This window comes from Pholcus phalangioides, unplaced genomic scaffold, assembly GCF_987345545.1.
Source record: "Pholcus phalangioides strain wild (caught in Gottingen) unplaced genomic scaffold, Ppha-v1.0 ptg000009l_1, whole genome shotgun sequence".
NCBI lineage: Eukaryota > Metazoa > Arthropoda > Arachnida > Araneae > Pholcidae > Pholcus > Pholcus phalangioides.
Genome location: NW_028301602.1, coordinates 37,118,823 through 37,139,457, shown reverse-complemented (window position 1 = coordinate 37,139,457; position 20,635 = coordinate 37,118,823). Strand labels below are relative to the sequence as shown.

The following is a 20,635-nucleotide window of genomic DNA, read 5'->3' as shown; positions in this document are numbered from 1 at the left end:
AACAGGATAAACATTTTAAATATGTATGTGATGAAATTTATTTCATTCCTTAGCTCGCAATGCAGTGATGGTGATAATGTGCTCTATCATAGCATCTGCTTTCCTTTCGGCTGGAAAGGATTCTTTTACACTAACGGAACACGTAGAAGCGGGTCTTCCTCCATTTGCATTTCCATCACTGACTGTTTCATATAGTTCAGATGAAACAAACTCTACGGTTATCAAAAGCACTTTGTATATATTGCAGGTAATTTTATATATATATATATATATATATATATATATATATATCATTCCATTCTTTGTTCAAAGAATATTGGTCTCTATAAAAGAACCAATGGTGCTAATCGCAGATAACTTGATACGAAGGAAATTCTACACGGCTCTGGGAAAATCGAACCATCAGCCTCTTTCCCCCCCCCCCAATTTGAGCCAGTGTACTAGATCATTACACTACAGATGCAGTGATACTCTCCTTCCTCAGAGCATAGCCATGACTGTGTAATGGACAGCTTCTTAACTTAGCTGCTCATTACTACAATTGCCCTTGACTTTGAGGCTAATGTCATCATGAGCAGTGAAAATGTGCAGCAGTATCATTTTTCTTTTAATTAAGACTTAGAGGACTTGATAACTTTTTATACTAGAGTATTGCAAAATTTAGACAGAAATTGAAGAGTTCTTTTTAGTAAATTTTCAAATGTAAAAACTGAGTACTTAAATTGAGTTAAATGGATGTCTGGAATTAGTTTAGTACAATGGTTTCGAAATTTTGCTCTTTATGGAGTCAGAAAAGGGAAGAGGATTCGAGTGTATTCTGCTGTAATACATACTAGGTGTACATTAATGTTCCATTACTTAAGAAACCATTGGTTTTGAGTTAGAACTGATCTTGATTATTAATATTATATAATCTGGTAAAGCACAAAAAATAATATATGCTCTTTATAAATGTTTCATTTTCTTCAGGACTTGGGTGCTGGCGCAATAGTGATTCCATTTCTGTCTCTACTGGAAGCAATTGCCATTGCAAAAGTGTTTTGTAAGCTTTTTCAAATCAATCTGAAAACATTTCTAATTAGTGTCGTGTTTTTTATTTTCCTAATTTGAATAATTAATAAATTTATCCTTTTTTTTGCTTTGATTATATATTGGTACAGGTTAATTCGAAGTCCAAAGTCACTGGAAAAATGTTTGACTTATCCAAAATTCAAATTATCCAATTAATTTATCCTGGATCTCTGAAATGATTTCAAATTGTGTGTGTGCAACTTAATCATCTATATTCACATAGGATAACAACCAAGTTTTGTAATTTCATCATTGGTTATGAAACTGCTTCAAAACTTTTAATAATTTATAATTAAAATAGTTAATTTTAGCTGCTACATTATTCCACTGTTCTTGAATCAACATCACTGCAGAATTTCTTGACCATGCTCAAAGCCTGATTTACGAAAACAGTTCATGATCACCTGTTTCAAATTTTTTTCCCAAATTTTGCTAATCATTCTTATGGTATCAAGGAATTATACTTTCATTAACGTATTACAGTTTGTACATTCCAATGCTTTCCATACTTTTAATGACGATGTAAAGATTCAGATTTTGAATGGTGCACCTTGATCTTTAAGAAGCATAATCGGTATTAAGTGGGTACACATTCTGTATGCATACCAGCTGAACAATGTTGAAATGGGCATTAAATTATTAAAGAAACAATAGAGAAAAACAGAATTTTCAAACTTTTATTTTAAGTAAAGTCAGACTTCTTGTGGAATTTTTACAAACTAAATTTGTTTGTATAAAAATCATGATTTTTTTCCCCTCCAACTTCAAATTATCCAGAACATTCTAGAAAAATTTGAATTGAACAAGAAATTTTAACATTAAATTAGATAGAAAACTGGAGGGAAGTTCGTAAAAGTTTGAATTATTCAAAATTCAAATTAACCAAGTTCTACTGTATGTTTTCTTGTACTATGTACTCTGAATTTTTTTTGCTCTTGTTGGTTAATATGATCAAGGCTATAAAAAAAATGAATAGAAAAATAACAGATACAGAAAATTATACAAAGAGAAGTGAGACCTAAAAAAAACCTGGCTCTTTTTTGGTTTTTGTTTAATTGGTGATTTGTTCAGTATGTGAATGTGATTAAATTAGCATTGCTCAGTTTGAGTTTATTTTTTAATCTAAATTATTGGAAATTAAGGTAGATATTAATTATTTTAAAGAAGAATATGGATTAGAAAGGAATTTTAAGAAGGTATTCACATAAGATTCCTTACTTCGGGTGTCCAAATTTTAAGTGGAAATTATTATGAAATTACCAATTGATTTTAACTCTAAAAATGAGCTTGCAAATTAAAGTTGTTTGATTTGAAGATGTATACGACAAATGTGGATGAAACACTGAAATCCAACTAACCAAAGCTCACTAATGAATACCTTTTGGTAACATATTGTCAATTTAATTGGAGAAAATGGGAGTAGAATTGCCATACTTCCGAGTGATATTTAAAATTCTCTAGCTTTCCTATTAATGCTTTGAATAATCAATTCATTTGCAAAAATGAATTTTCTGCCCGAGTTGAATTTTTTCTTTCTTCTGAAGAAAACTCCTCTTCTCTAATTTCCACATGTTTAATTCAACTCCCTTTACATAGTTTTGGCTTACACAATTATTTGATGAAAGCAATTAATTGTGTAAAGCAAGTGGCCCCTGCATGGTCTTTTTCTTTATTTTTTGTGTGTTTATTAAATGTCTAACCAAATGCCTAGAGAAAGGCAGGGGATTTACAGACAGCATATGAAAAAACAGGAGGAGGAATAAATAATGCTCTCCCACTCTTCGAAAAAAATTGTAAAATCTTTAGAAGAGCATATATGCAAACATTAATGGAGTGCGACTGTAAATTCTGGAACTTCAAAATTGACTAGTAATGTGTATCCTAGTAAGGAACCTATCCAATAACGCTTGCTTTTTCCTTTTTTAAGGATTTTGCAGGAATGGTAAATTGCATTTTCATTAAACAGATAGTAGTATTGCTGCAGCTTTATTTATGTGGCTCTTTTCTAAAAAAATTTTGTGAATAGCTCATTTTATACATCTCTTAGGCTAGGGTTAGACGATAAAAGTTTTAGAAAGTTCTTTTATAAAACTTGAAAAATGCAACCAATAAGCTTATCAGTTACATTGGAGCAAATGTCATCGATCAGCTTATTGTCTGCATTTTTCAAGTTTTATAAAATAACTTTCATGAAACTTTTATATATAGTGTAACCCCAGCCTTAGAATATCACTCTTATAATATTTATGGTAATTAAATATAGTGCTTCGGATTGAGAAGCAGAATTTCATGAAAATAAGAACTATTTTACAATGTGTTTGTACACATGAAGAAAGGTAATACACGATCTCAAAAACACAGTTCCTTTTATGTTCGTGACAGTTGTCATTATAGTGCAGTAAAACCAGTTGCAGAAAAACCTGTCATGTTAGATATATCTGTATTTTGAACATTTCCCTGTATTGGGTGGTTTTTAGTGCAACTGACAATAACAATATTGTATTTTAGGCATTGTGCTATATTGATTTTGAACATGCTTTGTGGTCTTGTATTGAACAAGTACAGCCCATTGTTTTCTGATCATCTGCATAAGTATTGGATACAGATCCATTGCTCAATACAGCTTGATATTTTTTTTAACCAATAAAAATCAGAATAATAAAATATTTAAAAAATTGGAGGGTTATAAATATAAAAATGAAATCCTTTAAATTACTGAAAACTTCAAACGTATGTGTTTTTATATTGTTTTTTTTTTAATATTTAAATTCACTATATAGCTTCAATTTCGATTGAACAGAACTTTATGAATATTTACGATCATTGCCAAAAGTTACAAAAAGTAATGTTTTTCTAACAATTTAAAAACACATTTATACCCTTGGAATAGTTTGCCACTTCTTTAATACTCAAAGTATAATGAAAAACCAGACGTGCTGGGTATTTATACCAGTTTATTCATAATAACACAAATTTTGAAAACTGGTGCATACAGATTTTTTTACAAAATATATCCAACAGGCCCGTCATTTAGGGGGGGGGGGGGAAGTAGGGCCGTTGCCCCCCCCCTCCCGGCTTTTGAAAATACACTACAAATGGTGTAAATATATATATATGCGTACCTTTAGTACATGCTCTTTGCCCCCCCCCCCCCCCCCCCCCCGAGAAAAAGTTGAAATGACGGCCCTGATATCCAACATTCATATGCATTGTATCAGTTTTAATGAGTTGCAATCAATTGAATCTTGTGGATTAGTCGAACTAGTGTAATTTTTTAATTTTCTTGTGATTTGTATTATCTTATTGCTGTAGTTAAGAAAAATGATTGGCTAAGAAATTAAAAACCATTTCAATATTCTTTAATAAATTTAGTGTTTGTTTTTTAACTGATCATCGTTTTAACAATAGTTGTAATTTCAAACAGCTAGAGGCACAAAACTTGATGCTACCAGAGAAATGATTGCTTTAGGTAAGTTCATTTTGAAAATTTAATTTGATTATCGTACTTGAAGATGAAATAAATGAATTAGTTCTCTGAATATTTTATGATACAGTGAGACCCGCCATAGAAATATTTGTTAGATGTGAATTTATTATATCTGTGCTGACTTGAAAATTGATGTGTATGGCCAAAACTAAACATAACTTAATTATGTAAAAAAAATATTCTGAATATGCTTGAAAAATTCTAAATTTTTAATATTATGATACTTTTTTTAATAAAGGGAAATCAAAATAGTAAAATATGTAAAAAACTTAAAAGATGTTATAGATTTAATTGAAATTCATTGAATTACTGAAAACATTGTCAAACATATGTGCTTTTATATAGGGTTTTTTTTATATTTAAATTCACTATATAGCTTCAGTTTTTGAAGCAATGCAATTAACCTTTTGCTCTAAAGCATTATTATACATGATAGCAGAAAAATTATCAATGTCTAATGAGTAGCAAATGGGCAATATGACTATTTTGGTGGTCAGATTCTGAGGAAAAACATCCTTACGTGATCTTTGTTAGTAAAATGTAATTTGAAATAGTAAATAATAAAGCAAAGAGGATTCTGCAATTACTGAAATCATCCCCCAAGTGACATATTTATATGTATAAAATTGATTTTCTGTCTGTGTGTGTGTTCTCTGTACAAATCTACAATTTTAGATCGATCCTCGCCAAATTTTGCATATATACCAAATGGAACCCGACTTAAATGATAGGCTACTTTAAAGTTTTGTCAGAGCAGGGCAAATGCCCCAAATGGCCAAAAAACCATAGGGCAACAATGGTTTTTGGGCCTTAACAATCACTTTCCGAACGTTTACTTTTGTTATCGTGGTTCCCTAGCAATGCGTTTAAGACATGTATATGCCTTTACAATGGTTTGTCATTTCTTCAACACTGTCAGTATATGTATAATATTTATGCCTTTATAAAGGTTTGCCACATTTTCAATACTCCCAGTAATGAGGTTTTTGAAGGACATCATAATCATCAGCAACGCTTTGAGGGTCAGGAAAAGGGTAATCCTCATAGAAATCAGTGTTAAAATTGCCGATTTTAATGTAGAAATTCAGAAATTTGGTGGGGTTTTTTGTCACATCAATAATTTCAAAAATTGTATTAAATACTCAATTTTTGAGATATTGAGTTTGCTTAGAGATATACGAAGCCCAGAAAATTAAATATGAAGTAATTAGCCGGACCTACTTTCAAGTTGGATATCCATGCAATAACATTGATTTCAACTTTTTATTTATATCTTCTCAAGCATAAAAATTAATGTCTCTGTATTGTCTTTTAATATTCAACTGCATAAATTTATATAATTTAGGTTGTTTTAAAATTAATTATGAGCCCGTAAAAAGTATGTCGAAAAAATTCCACAGCTTTAAGCTTTAATTAAGCATTTTTTGAAGCAGAAACAGGCAGAGATGGATAACTTCAAAAGGGGGGGGGGGAAATTGAAATACCTAGTACTCAAAAAAAAAAAAAAAAATTATTTTTACGTTTCTTTAAATCTAGATTTGTTTCTTTCATGAGTCGTGCAGGAAGTCGCCATATTGGTGAACTTAGACACGGTTTGCATGCCCCTCAAAGAAAGGGAGATATCACCGTATCCAAAAAAGCCTCATTGAAGAAAACCTGGGCAACGCCGGGTATTATAGCTAGTTACATTTATAAAAGCCAAAACCATGAAGGTGAAATACTTTGTAGAGTTTAGTATTTGCAGATACCATGAATTGTAGATCAGATCAGGAATAACTCAATGAAAAAATAACAATGATGTTTGATTGAAAACCAGTTGAAAATTTATTAATATTTGAATTTCTCCAAATTAGTTATTTTTTATAAACGATCAAATGAACATATGAATGGGAGCATATGAACATAGCCTGATAATAAAAATTTGAGGTCATTAGCAGGTGTGACTGTATGTTGCTGTTTCATATGCTATTTAAATAGTGTTTATATGAATAAAAAGTGTTATTGTGGGAACAATTCATCAAGATTTTCCTATAATTAAATGTACTGTATTACATTGGGAATAGATCATTACATATTTTAATTGAAGTCATGGGCGAAGATACCAGCGTCAAAAAGGGAGTGGGCAGATCTAATGTATATGTTGTGTATGAATTGACATCATCATCATCGTGCCCCCCCCCCCCAGCAATAATGACCTTCCACCCCCCAGACTTCCGAGTCTATCTCCGCCTATCATTGAAGTAGAAATAATTTGAATATGATTAATGTGTTTGCTTGTGTTTTATTTTTGTTTTTTTTGAGTGTGCCTAATTCCAAATAACTATTTGATGTTGAATGTGTTTTGAGACAATTGACTTGGTTTAATTTAATGTGTGAATTCACCATTTTTATATTTTCAAATGAAATATAAAAAAATTGAAGTTTTTTTTTTCTGAAAGTCTGCAACTTTTGCAACTGAATGGAACATTGATCAAGATATTTGCTTTCTAATGTTTTAATTTTCCAGTTTATTATTTAATTTGTAATGTCTCTTATTTTTTAGGTATTGGGAATTTGATGGGTTCCCTTGTATCTTCCTATCCTGCTACAGGAAGTTTTTCTAGGTAGAGAAAAAATATTTACTTTTCACTCGAATTGTATTAAATTTTAACTTGAATTTGCTTAATAAAATGGAAAAGTTTAATAAAGCTTTGGCTGAAGTTGGAAAATACGTCTAGAAAAAAAACACAAATATGCATAAGTAAGCCTACTTAATATTGTTCATTGTAACACACACGCACACATAATGTATACACTGCTGGCCACCGTAAATGCAACACTCTGAAGGAAGCTTGCAAATAATATGAAATTTACAACATGCATTAGCAGAGGTGAGATATGCAAATGATTAGAATTTCAGCGCAGACGCACATCACGCGCGCCTGTGGCGCCACTTCAAAGCGCTATTTAAGGCTTGGAGATTTGGACGATTTGAAGTACGGCAATTGTGTTTTTCTTGTGGTTTTTTCAAAAAAAACGATCAATTATGCCTCGTAGAAAACAGCGATCATCTTTTAATCAAGTATCCGAGTTCGACAGAGGAAGGATAGTGGCCTACCGAGATTGTGGATTATCTTTCAGGGAAATCGGTAGTCGTGTTGAACGAAACCAAACAACTGTAATGCGGATATGTGACCGTTGGATGCAGGAGGGTACGACGGACCGACGTGTTCGATCGCATCCACCTCAGTGCACCACTTCACGTGATGACAGGCGTATTGTGCGTATGGCAGTGACAGATCGCTCAGCCACATCACGAACCATAGCACAGCACATTCAGTCTGTACCGCATCATCCAGTGTCTGCGCGTACCATTCGACGCCGTTTACAGCAGAGTGGTCTGTCCGCAAGACGTCCATTGCTTCGTCTACCCTTGACGCAGAACCACAGACGTCTCCGCCGCCAATGGTGCGATGAAAGAAGGATGTGGACGGCACAATGGAATGAAATTGTCTTTACTGACAAGTCACGCTTCTGTCTGCAACACCACGATGGTCGGATTCGAGTCTGGAGACACCGTGGAGAGAGGATGCTGAACAGCTGCGTTATGCATCGCCACACTGGTCCTGCACCGGGTATTATGGTATGGGGCGGTATTGGATATCACTCTCGCACTCCTCTAGTACGCATTGCCGGTACTTTAAAAAGCCAGCGCTACATCTCCGAGGTGTTGGAGCCAGTTGTCCTTCCTTACCTTCAGGGCTTGCCCACAGCCATATTTCAACAGGATAATGCGCGACCACACGTGGCACGCATTGTCCAAAGGTTCTTCGTCAATCGCCAGATTGAATTGCTTCCCTGGCCAGCTCGCTCTCCGGATCTTTCGCCGATAGAAAACATGTGGTCCATGGTTGCTCAACGATTGACCCAGATTACATCCCCAGCTGCCACACCAGATCAACTTTGGCAACGCGTGGTAGCTGCTTGGTCTGCTGTACCCCAAGAACACATCCAAAGTCTCTTTGAATTAATGCAGAGGCTTGCGGCAGCGGTGATCTCCAACAATGGCGGCTACTCTGGCTACTGATTTTGGCAGGAACCACACTTCACAGAAGTCTATAAATTTAATCATTTGATGCTTGGTCAACATGTTATCTACAAAATAAATATTGTTGCGATATCTCTTGTCTTTCTTGGTGTTGCAATTTGGGTGGCCAGCAGTGTATATATATATGAGGTTGAAATAAATGTGTTTTCAATAGTATTATTTTCTTTCAATTCTTATATAAAAAAAGAATGTTAATTTTTTTTTCCTTCCAGAACTGTGATAAATAACAGTAGTGGAGTAAGAACGCCATTAGGTGGAATAGTTTCAGGTGCATTATTGATTATTACATCTAAAACTCTTTATGGAAAAAACTTTTCATGTATAATATTACAGTAGGCGGCTGCTGTATCCACAGTTTCCCATTACTGTAGCTTGGAAAATAATGTGCATGCAAATGAGCAGTACATAAACCATCAGCATAAAAGATTTTCAAATTTTAAAGTGGTGTATATGTATATATTTTTTCCTCAATCAACATTTAAAAATATTAATAGGCATTTTCAGAAAGCAAATACAATTTTTGTATAAAAATTAAGAAATTCATTTCTGATTTTTACAAGCAATGTCTCACTTGAAACAGTTTTTCTACCACTTTTCTATACAGTTGACACTCATTATAATGACCATGCATTACAGCAGTGTTTTTCAGCATGTTTCCAGAAGTACTTTGCAAGGGGTCAGCAGGATTATTTTCAATTTCTACCATTGCATGAATGAAACATTTTATGCTGCAAAATTCATTCAAGTTTTTGTGATATGCAAATTATAAGAAAACAATATATTTTTTATTTTATGGGAGGGTGGGGTATCTCTAAATTAACCTTCTGAGATGCTATGGGGGGTCTGCGGTGCATTGATCTTCTTTACTGGGGTCTGTCATCCAAAAAGTTGGAAAACACTTCATTATATCAACTGTTCTGTCAAAACTACCAATATGATGAGTTTCAAATGTTTTCATATAACTATCCTGTACATATTCTTTTCAATAATAATGGCCACCCAATATATAATGTTCATTTTTGACGGAAAAAACGGGGAGGGGGTCGTTATAATGAGCATTGACTGCATTATCAAGGGATTTGTGCTATTAAGTCTGAGACTTATATATTGTATTCTGCGTGTATATTTATTTATGTCACTCATTTTCTAAAAAGTATATTTTGGAAAATTACGAACTGCAGGTATTTTTCATTTCAGGATGTGTTGTGCTTTTAGCATTAGGACTTCTTGCACCTTCATTTCATTATATTCCAAAAGCTTGTCTCTGTGCAATAATTTTCTCTGCTGTGATATTCATGGTCCATTATGAAGACATTCCAGCCATATGGAAGACAAGCAGTGAGTATATATTGTCAAGTCGCGATAAGTCGAACTCTGATAAATTTTTCTTTTAACTCGAAGTTTTCATCCTTTAAGTCAAAGTTTTCAAGAATGAGGGAAATTTAAAAAATAGTATTTTTAGCAATAGAATTTAGCATTCTGGAATAGAATTCAGCATGCAGTGATAGAATTTAGCACATTCATTTAGCTGTTTGCAAAAAGTGAATGACTTGCTCATGAAAGAAGACAAACAAATACAATGAAAAATCACTGTATTTTTTGACAGAAAATAATCTTGTTTACAGTTAAAAATTTGTTTCATTTATACGAGTATCATGTACACACTTCCGTTTCCATAAGTGCAGGTTATGTACATCTTGTTTATATTTCCAAATATTCTTATTCATTAAATATGATTAAATTAGAATAACTTATCTTTCCAAATTTCTTCATCTCCACTAGTTTAGCATGTTTGTATGTATAAACACTAATATGGGATTCAGAAATAGCGCTGTTATTTAAATAAGTCTTTCTTTTTCCCACACTGAAATCAAATTTTCTGATAAGTCGAACTAACAATAACATGAAATTTTTGTTTTAACTTATCAAGATTTGACTGCAATATAAAATATTAGCATGTATTACATTTTTGCCATTTTTTTCATATTTATTTAATTTTATGTTAAAATTTTTTTTAGTGCCCATAAGAAAATTAATTTTTGCATACATAATTTTTTTTTGCAGAATTTGAGTTGATTCCATTTGCTGCAACATTCTTATTATCACTTACTTTGGGACTTGAGGTAAGAATAGTTATACTCATGTGCAGACGTAAACTAACTTTATATACAGTAGAACCTCTCAATACCTTAGGGACCGAAAATTTTGTCTGTTAATGATGAGTGTTCGTTAACCCTTTAAGCAGTTTTTAAAAATTTTCCTGATCAGCATCATAATTGCTACATTGGAAATAAAAGTGTGTTAAGAACCTGAAATGAAGCAGATCAAATTTGATGAGATATCTCAGGATTGCTGAGATTGTAAGGGTTAATATATAGTAAAATATATATATATATATATATATATATATATTAGGTCCCGTCAGCATAATTAAAAAAGCATCTGTTAATGGGAGGTATCTGCTAATGGGAATTGTCTAACATGTGAGGTTCCACTGTGTATTGCATATGTACTCGTATACAGTAGAACCCTTCTTTTGAGGATACCATTGGGACAAAAAGTTCGTCCATAGAACGGGGTCATTGATCAGGGGTTTGAAAATCATGCGTTTATTATCCAAGGGAAATTATTATTTGGCTGCAAAAGAGGGGGGGTGTGACCATTTCAAGGGATTTCCCTGTATAACGAAACAAAAGCAATACCTTTCTAAACAATGTGTTTACAATCTGCATTTTTCCGTTATTTTTTATATTAAATCTGCATTTTTCAGTTATTTAGTAGCATAAGTTATTGAAGTAAAAATAATATTGATCAGATAAATCAAACAAAAAGATATTTTTTTTTATTATGTTCTGTTAGGGGGAAGGACAGTAAATTTGAGAATCTTGAACTCAGAATCATCTACTTTTAGGGCGGTATTCACCGACATGGTTTAAACTATAGTCACAATTTTTTGATAAGCGATCGACAGGTAATTCAGGTTTTTAACCAATCTATGTTGATCTCATCCAAAAATTGTGAGTACAGTTTAAACCATGTCTGTGAATACGGCCCTTAGTCATGTGTAATACATTGAAACATAGAGATATGTTTGAAGTTTCTGCCATGTGCTGAAGTTACATTCAAGTTTTATTTAATTATGATAAATAATTTTTTTGCTCAATTTTTATACTGCAAGGAAATTGAAATTTTATCTTTTTAACATTTAGAACAGTGGAATCAAAGTCCATCCGCAAGATTTCTGTGGTTTTCCAATTTTGAGATACCTCTTAATGATACTGTCTAATAATCTTTTCTGAATAGTCTAGCACAGCGATTTCCAAACTTATTTGTCATAAAATATATCCCTTTCGGAGACATTTTTTTTTTTTTGGCTTTTCAACAGACCAGGAAGACTGTAGAAACTACTCTTACAACATGGGATTTTATGTAATAGCTCAGTCCTGGATCTCTGTGGGGAATCTCTGTGCTTGATTATTTAGAAACGGTTATTAATACTTTTGACCATTTAGGGAAACACTGGTTTAGCAGATTTTTATGACTGCGGTTTAAACCACAATGGTTTATTGAGATTCTATTTCTGTTTTCATTTTTGGCCTTATAGTTTGGGCTGTTGTTTGGAGTTGCGATTTCCTTGGCAATGCTGCTTTATAAACAGAACAAGCCAAGCATAAATATCAGTGTAGCAAAGGTGAGCATCTTTAATATAACTAATCTACTTTATAGTATATTTCTATGTGATAGACTTTGTCATATTGATAATTTGGATTTTAAATAGGTTTGTAAGAACAAAGTGTTCATTCATGTTACTCCCGACAGCTGTATCTATTTTCCATCCATTGATTACTTCAAAGGAAAAGTCATCAAAGCTATATCAAGTAAGCTGAAGTTAAGTCTTAACGATTGAAAACAACTGCCAAGTTTTATTTTGACAATACATTTGTGAGGAAAATAATTGATGCTTTCAATTTAAAGGTGCCTTAAGGATTTTTTTTTTCTGGAATTCTCAATCTTGTATCTCATGCATGCAGGAAAAAAAAATTAATCATGAAAGTATTAAAATTATTAAATGTACAGTACTTTTCAGTGAATAAGCCATTGGGATGTATAAGTCACACAAAGAAAAGTGACAGACAAATAATGAAGCTGCAGTAGAAATGCTGTAACTTTTTTTACATGTCATATATCTAGGCATAAGCCACACATGATTTTTGTTCAAAAACTAAAAAAAAAATCCACTCATATAAAGAAATAAAATTAAATGTTATAAATTTAACTTACCGTTCAAGTCTTCTTTGAGAGTTTTATATTCTTACATTATATTAAACATTATCCTGAAGTAAAAATTCAACTTTTTGACTGGATTAAAAGAGATACTCTCAATAAAAAATGAAAAATAAATCAAAATCCCTTAAAGTCTGAACTTTTATTGGATAGATAAGAAAGGCCGCAATTTTTAATAAGTTGCAAGAACTAATATTCAAGTTTTAGAGCCTTGGATTTATTTAGAGAAATTATGATAAATTGATCAGATCAAGTTCTAATTTTCTACATGAAAAAGTTGTTTTCTATATGCAAGTATATGAGCTGTATGAATAATAATCTTTACTCTTGCACTCTTTTTCTTTGTTTCATTTTTAATTGAATGTATTGATCTGAATTCTTTTAAATATTGTTTTGAATTCAGCTATTGACCAGTCTTCTGAAATAAAAATAATTATCCATGGAGACCATTTGACAGGGATCGACTACTCAACAGCACTGGTAAGCTTATGTCAATATTTTTATTTAAATTTATGAATAAAATTATGGATTCCACATTCGAATGAATGTCTGTAAGCATGTAAATATACACTTGATACTCTCATATTGTATGCTTTTTTTTATTTATGTGGAACTTGATGTCATGATTGAGTGGAAGTGCACAGCAGCAATGCAATAGTGATGTTACACGGGTGAAGAAAATAGTGCATCCAAATATGTTTTTGTCCCTTCATTCCCACCACTCATTGTTAATCTTTTAAGACAAACTTTCAAATTGTGACGTTTTATGAGGGTGAAAAAATCTCTATGGGGTCTACAAAATCCCAGTTATATACATGCCACGCCGTAGTGGTGCAGTGGTAAGATGCTCATCTACCACCATGAAGGTTACCATCAGTTCAGCAGATTTGATCCTAGGGAATTACACAAATAACAAGTTCTTTTTACTAACGAGTCTGAGGGGGATCACAATATATAGTGCCTTCATTTCCAAATCAACTCGTTCAGTAGTAAATTACTTTATGTCGATATGACCAAAGTTGGTATGTGGTAAAGCAATAACTGTGTCATTCTCATGAAATTAGATGAAAAGGGAAAAAAAGCTAAAAAATTCTTAAGGGCACTTTTTTTCCTACTAATAAATGAAATATAGTCAGCACTGAAGTTTGTTAAAAATTCATGGTGAAAAACATCTAAATTTAACCATGTTAAGAGGAAAGCAAATCTAATGAGGCATTTTGCATGTTTCAGCACTTAATTTGATATTTTTTATTCACAAAAAAAAAAAAAAAAAAGGCCACAGAGGAGGACATTTAATAAAAACACTCGCCTCTTTTTTCATGAATAAACCTAATTTGTGAATTAATTTACAATTCTAATTGATTTAAAAAGCAGTTCAAATTATTGTTGCATTTTTCTTACATTTCTTAATACAAAATTTGATAGGTGGCAACTGGTGTTGTAGGACTTGGACGAATGTGATGTGAAAAAAGCTGGGAAAAATTTTCATTTCGGTATAAACTATTGATAAAAAATATTTTCTAAAACTATAAAAAAAATGAAATATGTAAATATACTGGTCCTAAAAATACGTGTTATGAAAATTATGTTTATCACATGTCATTGTCGACCTGTAAATATCGGTAGTGCAATTTGTTATAAACCCCTGAAAATGCTGTCAGGTTGGAGCAATGCCAAACTGGGAACACGAAGATATACTCAAATCTTCTAGATTGATCTAAAAACTCTCGTATTACCTCAAGATGGTGGTGCTGTCAGTTGTGAACTGTGGTAGACTTTTCTCGAAAATTCCCTGTATCATTAAAAACGATGCTAGGAGTAGAGATCGTAGTCAGTTGTTTGGACTTCACGTTCGATGCGAAAACTCTATTTGTTCGATGCGAAAACTCTATTTGTTATGCAAATAGATGTTTTCTGTAAAATAAATGTGTGACGTCTTGCAAATTGTTCCTCTGCTTATTTCAAACTCTTGTGAGAAATTATCTGGAGCAATGTTATAAAAAAAAAGAATGTATTTTTGTTTTAAGATAGAAATTCATTGTTTTAACAATTGAGCCGGGGACAGTCAGGAGAAACACATTTCCTTAACAAATGCAAATTTGTTCCAGCAAATTTTAAAAATTGATTAATGAAAAAATTACAGAGTGCCCACTTTTCAGAAACTGTAATATAAATAGAAAGTGACGAAAGAAAAAGTTCTCTGTGAAATATACTTAATATAAACTGCCGGGGACCCAATTTAGGTCAATTTCGTGAGAAAATATTCCATCAGACTATAGTTTTATATATTTGGAAGTAGTCATTAATAGCATGGTGTTTTTTTCTTTTTGTAGAAAAACTTTTTAATGCATGCAATCTATCAATCAATTTATACAACTAGTCCTACATCAGGTTTTATTAAAAAAAATTTTGAATTTTCCTGGTAGAGGTGATGCAAAATTTAGAAGCTACTACTTTTCAGAGCTATTCTGAACACTTTACTACAGTCAAACCTAGTTAATAAGTCATTCTTGGAAAACCAAAAATATGACATCGTAAGCAGAGTAACTCGTTGAATGGAGTAAGCGACGGCTGTACTGATTCCTGTCTCCCTATTGATGTATTCATGCAGAAAAAAAAAAAATTTGGCAAGAGTTTTTCTTCAATCATTCCCTGTTTATTTGTTACATTATTTCGCATTTGAAGAAAGAGCTTCGTGAGTCAAAAAAGGTTGAGAACCGCTGCCATAGAGGATGATTGGGGTATCCAAAAAGTGACCCAGCAAATGGAGTGATGGGTTACTCGGGTGGCGCACTAACAAGGTTTGCTGTACTTAAATCTTCACTTTCTCATGAAAGCTTTAATTTTTTTTTCTTCTCATTTCCATCATATGTAGTCATTGCTTCCACTCTATTCTTCATTTATAAATGCTCTATCATATATTCTTCCAGTAAAACTGCATGTGACGAGAGGACAGAATTGATCAGAGGTGGGGGTAGTATAGGACAACAAAAGTGGAAAAAAAGCAGCAGGGGAAATCCTCCTGTTATTTTTGAAAACGAAGCACTTTTGGAATTATAAATGGCCTGGCTTATTTTTAGTATATCATTTTTTAAATGTTACGATGAATATCGTATGACAATAATTTATTATCACAAAAATTAGAAACTTTGCCTGGTTTTAATTTATACAAAAATTGCCACGTTTTCAAGACAAATAAATTCAATTGGTCGACCAATTGAATTTATTTGTCTTGAAAACGTGGCAATTTTTGTATAAATAATTTATTAAGTTCTCGCAGAGTTAGAATTTTTAAACACTGTTCATTTCTTCATTATAAACTCAACAACTATATAACTGGATGCAGACTACACTGTAGAAGTTAAACGAGTATAATACTCTGTGGCATTTCATTGTGCATTTTGATTTGTTTTATTTTCTTTTTTTCCCTTGTTGTAGGGCATTGAAAATATGGTTGCAAGTTTGGAGAAACAAAATGTTTCTGTACAATTCAAAATTTCTGAGGTTTGCACAATTAACTTTTTCTCATATTCTGTGTACTATGTGCTGTATGTTTATATGAAGTTATACTCTAGTATTGACACAATTTTGCACAATTATGAAGGATTTAATCTACACAGAACGATTTACTCTAAAATTTTTCAAAAAACTTAATATGTTGAAAAATTCAAAAACAAGTTCCCAAACAGCTAATAACTATTCAGCGCTATTTATGACATGATGTCGCTCTCTGCTTGTTAATGCAAGATGTACAGAAAATTGAATGTTGTTAAAATATCTATTTTTTGAGATGTTGATTTTTTTTAAGGAAGGAAAATCTCTATCTCCTCTGTAGCTTGGTGATGAGAGCACTCATCTGGCAAACGAGGGACCCGGGTTCGACTCCCATTAAAGGGGGAGATGAGTTTTTCCTGCCTTAAAAAAATCAACATCTGAAAAAATAAATATCTTCACAACATCCAGTTTTCTGTATATCTTGCATATTCAGCTATTAACTGTTTTGACTATGGCTTTCATGGTTTATCCACCCAACTGGAAGCGAATAAATCTAAGTATCTAAATTCACCCCTCTGGCATCTAATATTTATAATCTCCAGTTAACTGGGGTCTTCTTTTTTCTGATTTAAGTGTTTTTGTTTCTTGTACAAGTGGGTATTGTCAAGCCTTTGAGTTTTATTTTTTGCTGATGGGGGTGGGGGGAGACATTCATATATCTAGATCTTACTGCATAAATAAATATTAGAATCAATATTATTTAATTTTGTACTTTCTACTATGCAAAAACTTTTTTAAGGTGCTTGTATATCTAGGTTGCTATGAAATCTTGTTGTAAGTAGAGTGCAAATGATGGAGAAAAAAATCATTGATCCCCACAAGCTGAATAGAAAATATTTGTGATAATCATATAGGGCTTATTGAAATAAGCAAATATGTTTCAAAATATTTTTTTTAAATTGAGCTGATTAACACAATGTGGTTATTAACCCTAGAATACTAACTCTACATCTCAGAAACATAGATGTATAGGTAGTTAACATTTCCAAAGCAGAATGCTTTGGGGCCATTCAAGTATTACGTAAGCAGATTTTTAGCCCCTCCCCCTGTCAGCAAAATTTCGTCAGCAGCTTAGAATATTTCATATCTTCAAAAAGGGGTGGTTGATGACGTAAGCAACCTTCGAACCCCCCTCATCAAAAGTCAACAAATCAAACCCCCTCCCCCCCCCCCCCCGATGCTGACATAATACTTGAATGACCCCTTTGCATTTTTCTGCAATGAGCCGACATAATCAACTAATAGTTTGATAAAAAAATGAATTTTACAGCAATATATATATGTTGTAGTGTTTTAGAATTTGCTATTTTATTTGCGAATCTGATTCTGAGCTTCTTTGATTTAGAAGATATCTCCCTTTAAGTATTTCACATTGCAAAATTTCATAAAGATTATTATTACTTTTTTTTTGCAGCCATCCGCAATGAAAGCTCTGAATTGTTTGGAGAATAGCATTATGTTTTGCAATTCCATTGAGGAACTTCAAAACTTAGATGAAGGTTATTGAAATATCTTATACATTAATTATTATTGATTCTTGATCTGATAAATTTCAACAAACTGTTGAAGCAGTAAAAATAATTTGTGTTGATTCAGTATTTTTAAATATTTTAATGTATACAGTTTTAGGCATTATGCATCTAGACAATCTATGGTTTAAATTGACCAGAAATACCAATAGGAAAGTAGTTTTAAGCTGAAAACTTCAAAAGCTGGTAATTTTGCCACTTTCAACTTTTGTACTACACATTAGGGTAGGTCAAAAAAATGAAATTAAATATTTTTGAATGGATGCAGTGATAAAAAGTTTGCTAAATGGTCTAAAAATAACAGATGATTTTTTAAATATATTCTGATAAGTGTAACTGCCTCCGGATTAATATCAATTTTTTGATTTTTCATTAGGGTTTCTACTAATTATGTTACTTTCTACAAACATGAACAATTCGTCACATTGTAGGTATGAAGAGTAGATCAGGGCTAGAGTAATGGAGAGTCTAAGAAGACCCTTATAACGCAATGTTTCCCTATATAACTCTGGCTGCAATAAGGCAAGGGGGTTGTGTTGCACTCGTTTGAGCCATTTTTTATCATGGATTGTCCTCTTTCAAAGTGGAAATATCTGTTATTTTGTGATTTAAGCGACATTAAATGCAATATGTTACCAACCTACGAAGGTGTTATGAAGTTCTATGAGTGAAACCGTCATAAGATAAAATGTGTAATGAAACTAATAGAGAGCCTACGTATATAAAGAAATGGAGGACATTGTGTCGTGGCAAAAATTGAAGAAATATGGTGAAGAGCTTCCATTCTTTCTGTCCAACATAAACGAACAAAAGTGATGTTGAAGGCATATAAATGTATGAAATGGATATAATCTTTTAAAATCACATCCTAAAATACAAAAGAAACAATTAGAAGAGTTCTGCCGTAAATTATTGTTTGACATTCCATCCTGCAAGTGTAAGAACATCAAAGAGTACATTTGCGCCAAATACAGAAAAAACATCTGTCAGAGAGAAAAGCTTCCTAATCGACAAACAAATTATCAAATTCCTACAAATAAATGGTCAATACTTCAATGGACACACACACGGAAGGATGATATCAGAAAAGGTCAGAAAAATGTATAGACAGAGCATTCTTGAAGAGTATATTCCATTAATAATGGAACCAGAGTTGAAGCACCAGCTTCTGCACATCTGGATGCATGGAACAAGCACAATCTTCGATTTCTTCCTGAAATCAGAAATATGTATGGAGTGTTTAGCGGCAGTTGGGTGGGATGTGAAACTAATGTGAATGCTAGTAAATAAATATGAAGGTGTCATATATCTGCTTGAAAAAAGGTTAGATAAACCGTTGCGGTGGATTATCTGTCTACTGCACATGAATGAATTACTCTTCCGACACTTGTTTCCACATACTGACAGCAGCACATTGAGACCCAAACCATTTTCAGGGAGAATCGGCAAATATATAGAAATATGGGGAAAAAAACAGTGTGTTTCGTTTCAAGTTATTTCATTAGAGTTACCCAAGTCTTCTATTCAAGGTGTTATCACAGACTAAACATATTTGTACAGAATAGTTTCAGCAGTTTTAATAGGCATATTTCCTAAGGATTTAGCAAACAAATCGCCAGGCAAAATGTCTCATGCCCAATGGCTAACTCGTGCTAATTGAAATCTACATTTGTAAGTTTAGATGGAATCTCTCTGAAAATTTAATAATTCTAGCAACGTATGTCAAGTTTTACGCTCAAACTTGTTTTGCTGTCATATTGTTTTCTCCATCTTGTTTTGCCTTTCCTGTAAAGATGGAACAAAGCACCTGTTCAAGCTCACCTCTGCCACTAGGTATTTGCACACAGAACTGAAAGGCAAAATATATCCCGTAATTGAAAGAAACACAGCGCACACCCTGAAAATTCATTGATTACAATGCTGACTGACTCTGGACCACACATCTGTGAACTGGCAGTCCGCCGCATTCAGAAAAATAGACTGTGACTGTTTCAACTTCCTATTGTAAAATTTTATGTAGCATTTCACATCGATCTCATTGACTGGAAGAAGTAGTATATATCTGATACACCAATATTGAAATCCATCAATGATGAAGACATCTAACCATTTTTCCATCCAAAAATCAGGTCTGTCTTTACTACACCTGCCATGCCACACACAAACTGTTGAAAAGGCGGTCAAGACTGTTGCTTAAAAACTTCAGCCACATTGTGCAAAAAATCAGAAGGCTTCATAAAAACCAGTCTCGAGAAGTTATGCTGAAATTCTCTAGTAAGAAGGATTTTCGCGCTATTTGAAATATAATTTAAATGCAATTTTTTTGTAAACTTTTTCTTGTAATAAATAAATGTTACTCATGCAATTTGTATTTGTTTTATAGACACTCATAAAAAAAAAAGTTTTTTTTTCAAAATATGTATTCTTTAAAGTCAATCCGGAGGCAGAAGATAACCCATTCTTAAAAAAATGTATATGTGAGATAAAGGCATCATTTGGCACCCTTTTCGTGCCGGATAGAAATTTTAAAAAATAATTTTCACGTAGAATGGTGACCCATCCTACTACACATCTATCCAGCATCCTATTTATAGGACAGTTCATATCTCTGATTCAACACAT

At 32.6% G+C, this 20,635-nt stretch overlaps 1 protein-coding gene across 2 annotated transcripts in view; it reads left to right on the top strand.

Moving 5' to 3' along the window:
* The window catches only part of LOC149083010 (sodium-independent sulfate anion transporter-like), a 33,151-nt gene that overhangs the window by 8,499 nt on the left and 4,017 nt on the right, over positions 1–20,635 (top strand). For both annotated transcript variants that reach the window (XM_089236064.1, XM_089236065.1), the window contains exons 8-19: positions 54–247; positions 970–1,042; positions 4,496–4,540; positions 7,101–7,161; positions 8,858–8,913; positions 9,843–9,983; positions 10,710–10,768; positions 12,250–12,336; positions 12,424–12,523; positions 13,333–13,409; positions 16,368–16,433; positions 17,899–17,983. In XM_089236064.1, the coding sequence (XP_089092190.1) occupies positions 54–247; positions 970–1,042; positions 4,496–4,540; positions 7,101–7,161; positions 8,858–8,913; positions 9,843–9,983; positions 10,710–10,768; positions 12,250–12,336; positions 12,424–12,523; positions 13,333–13,409; positions 16,368–16,433; positions 17,899–17,983 (1,044 nt within the window). The remainder of the gene's footprint in view (positions 1–53; positions 248–969; positions 1,043–4,495; positions 4,541–7,100; positions 7,162–8,857; positions 8,914–9,842; positions 9,984–10,709; positions 10,769–12,249; positions 12,337–12,423; positions 12,524–13,332; positions 13,410–16,367; positions 16,434–17,898; positions 17,984–20,635) is intronic.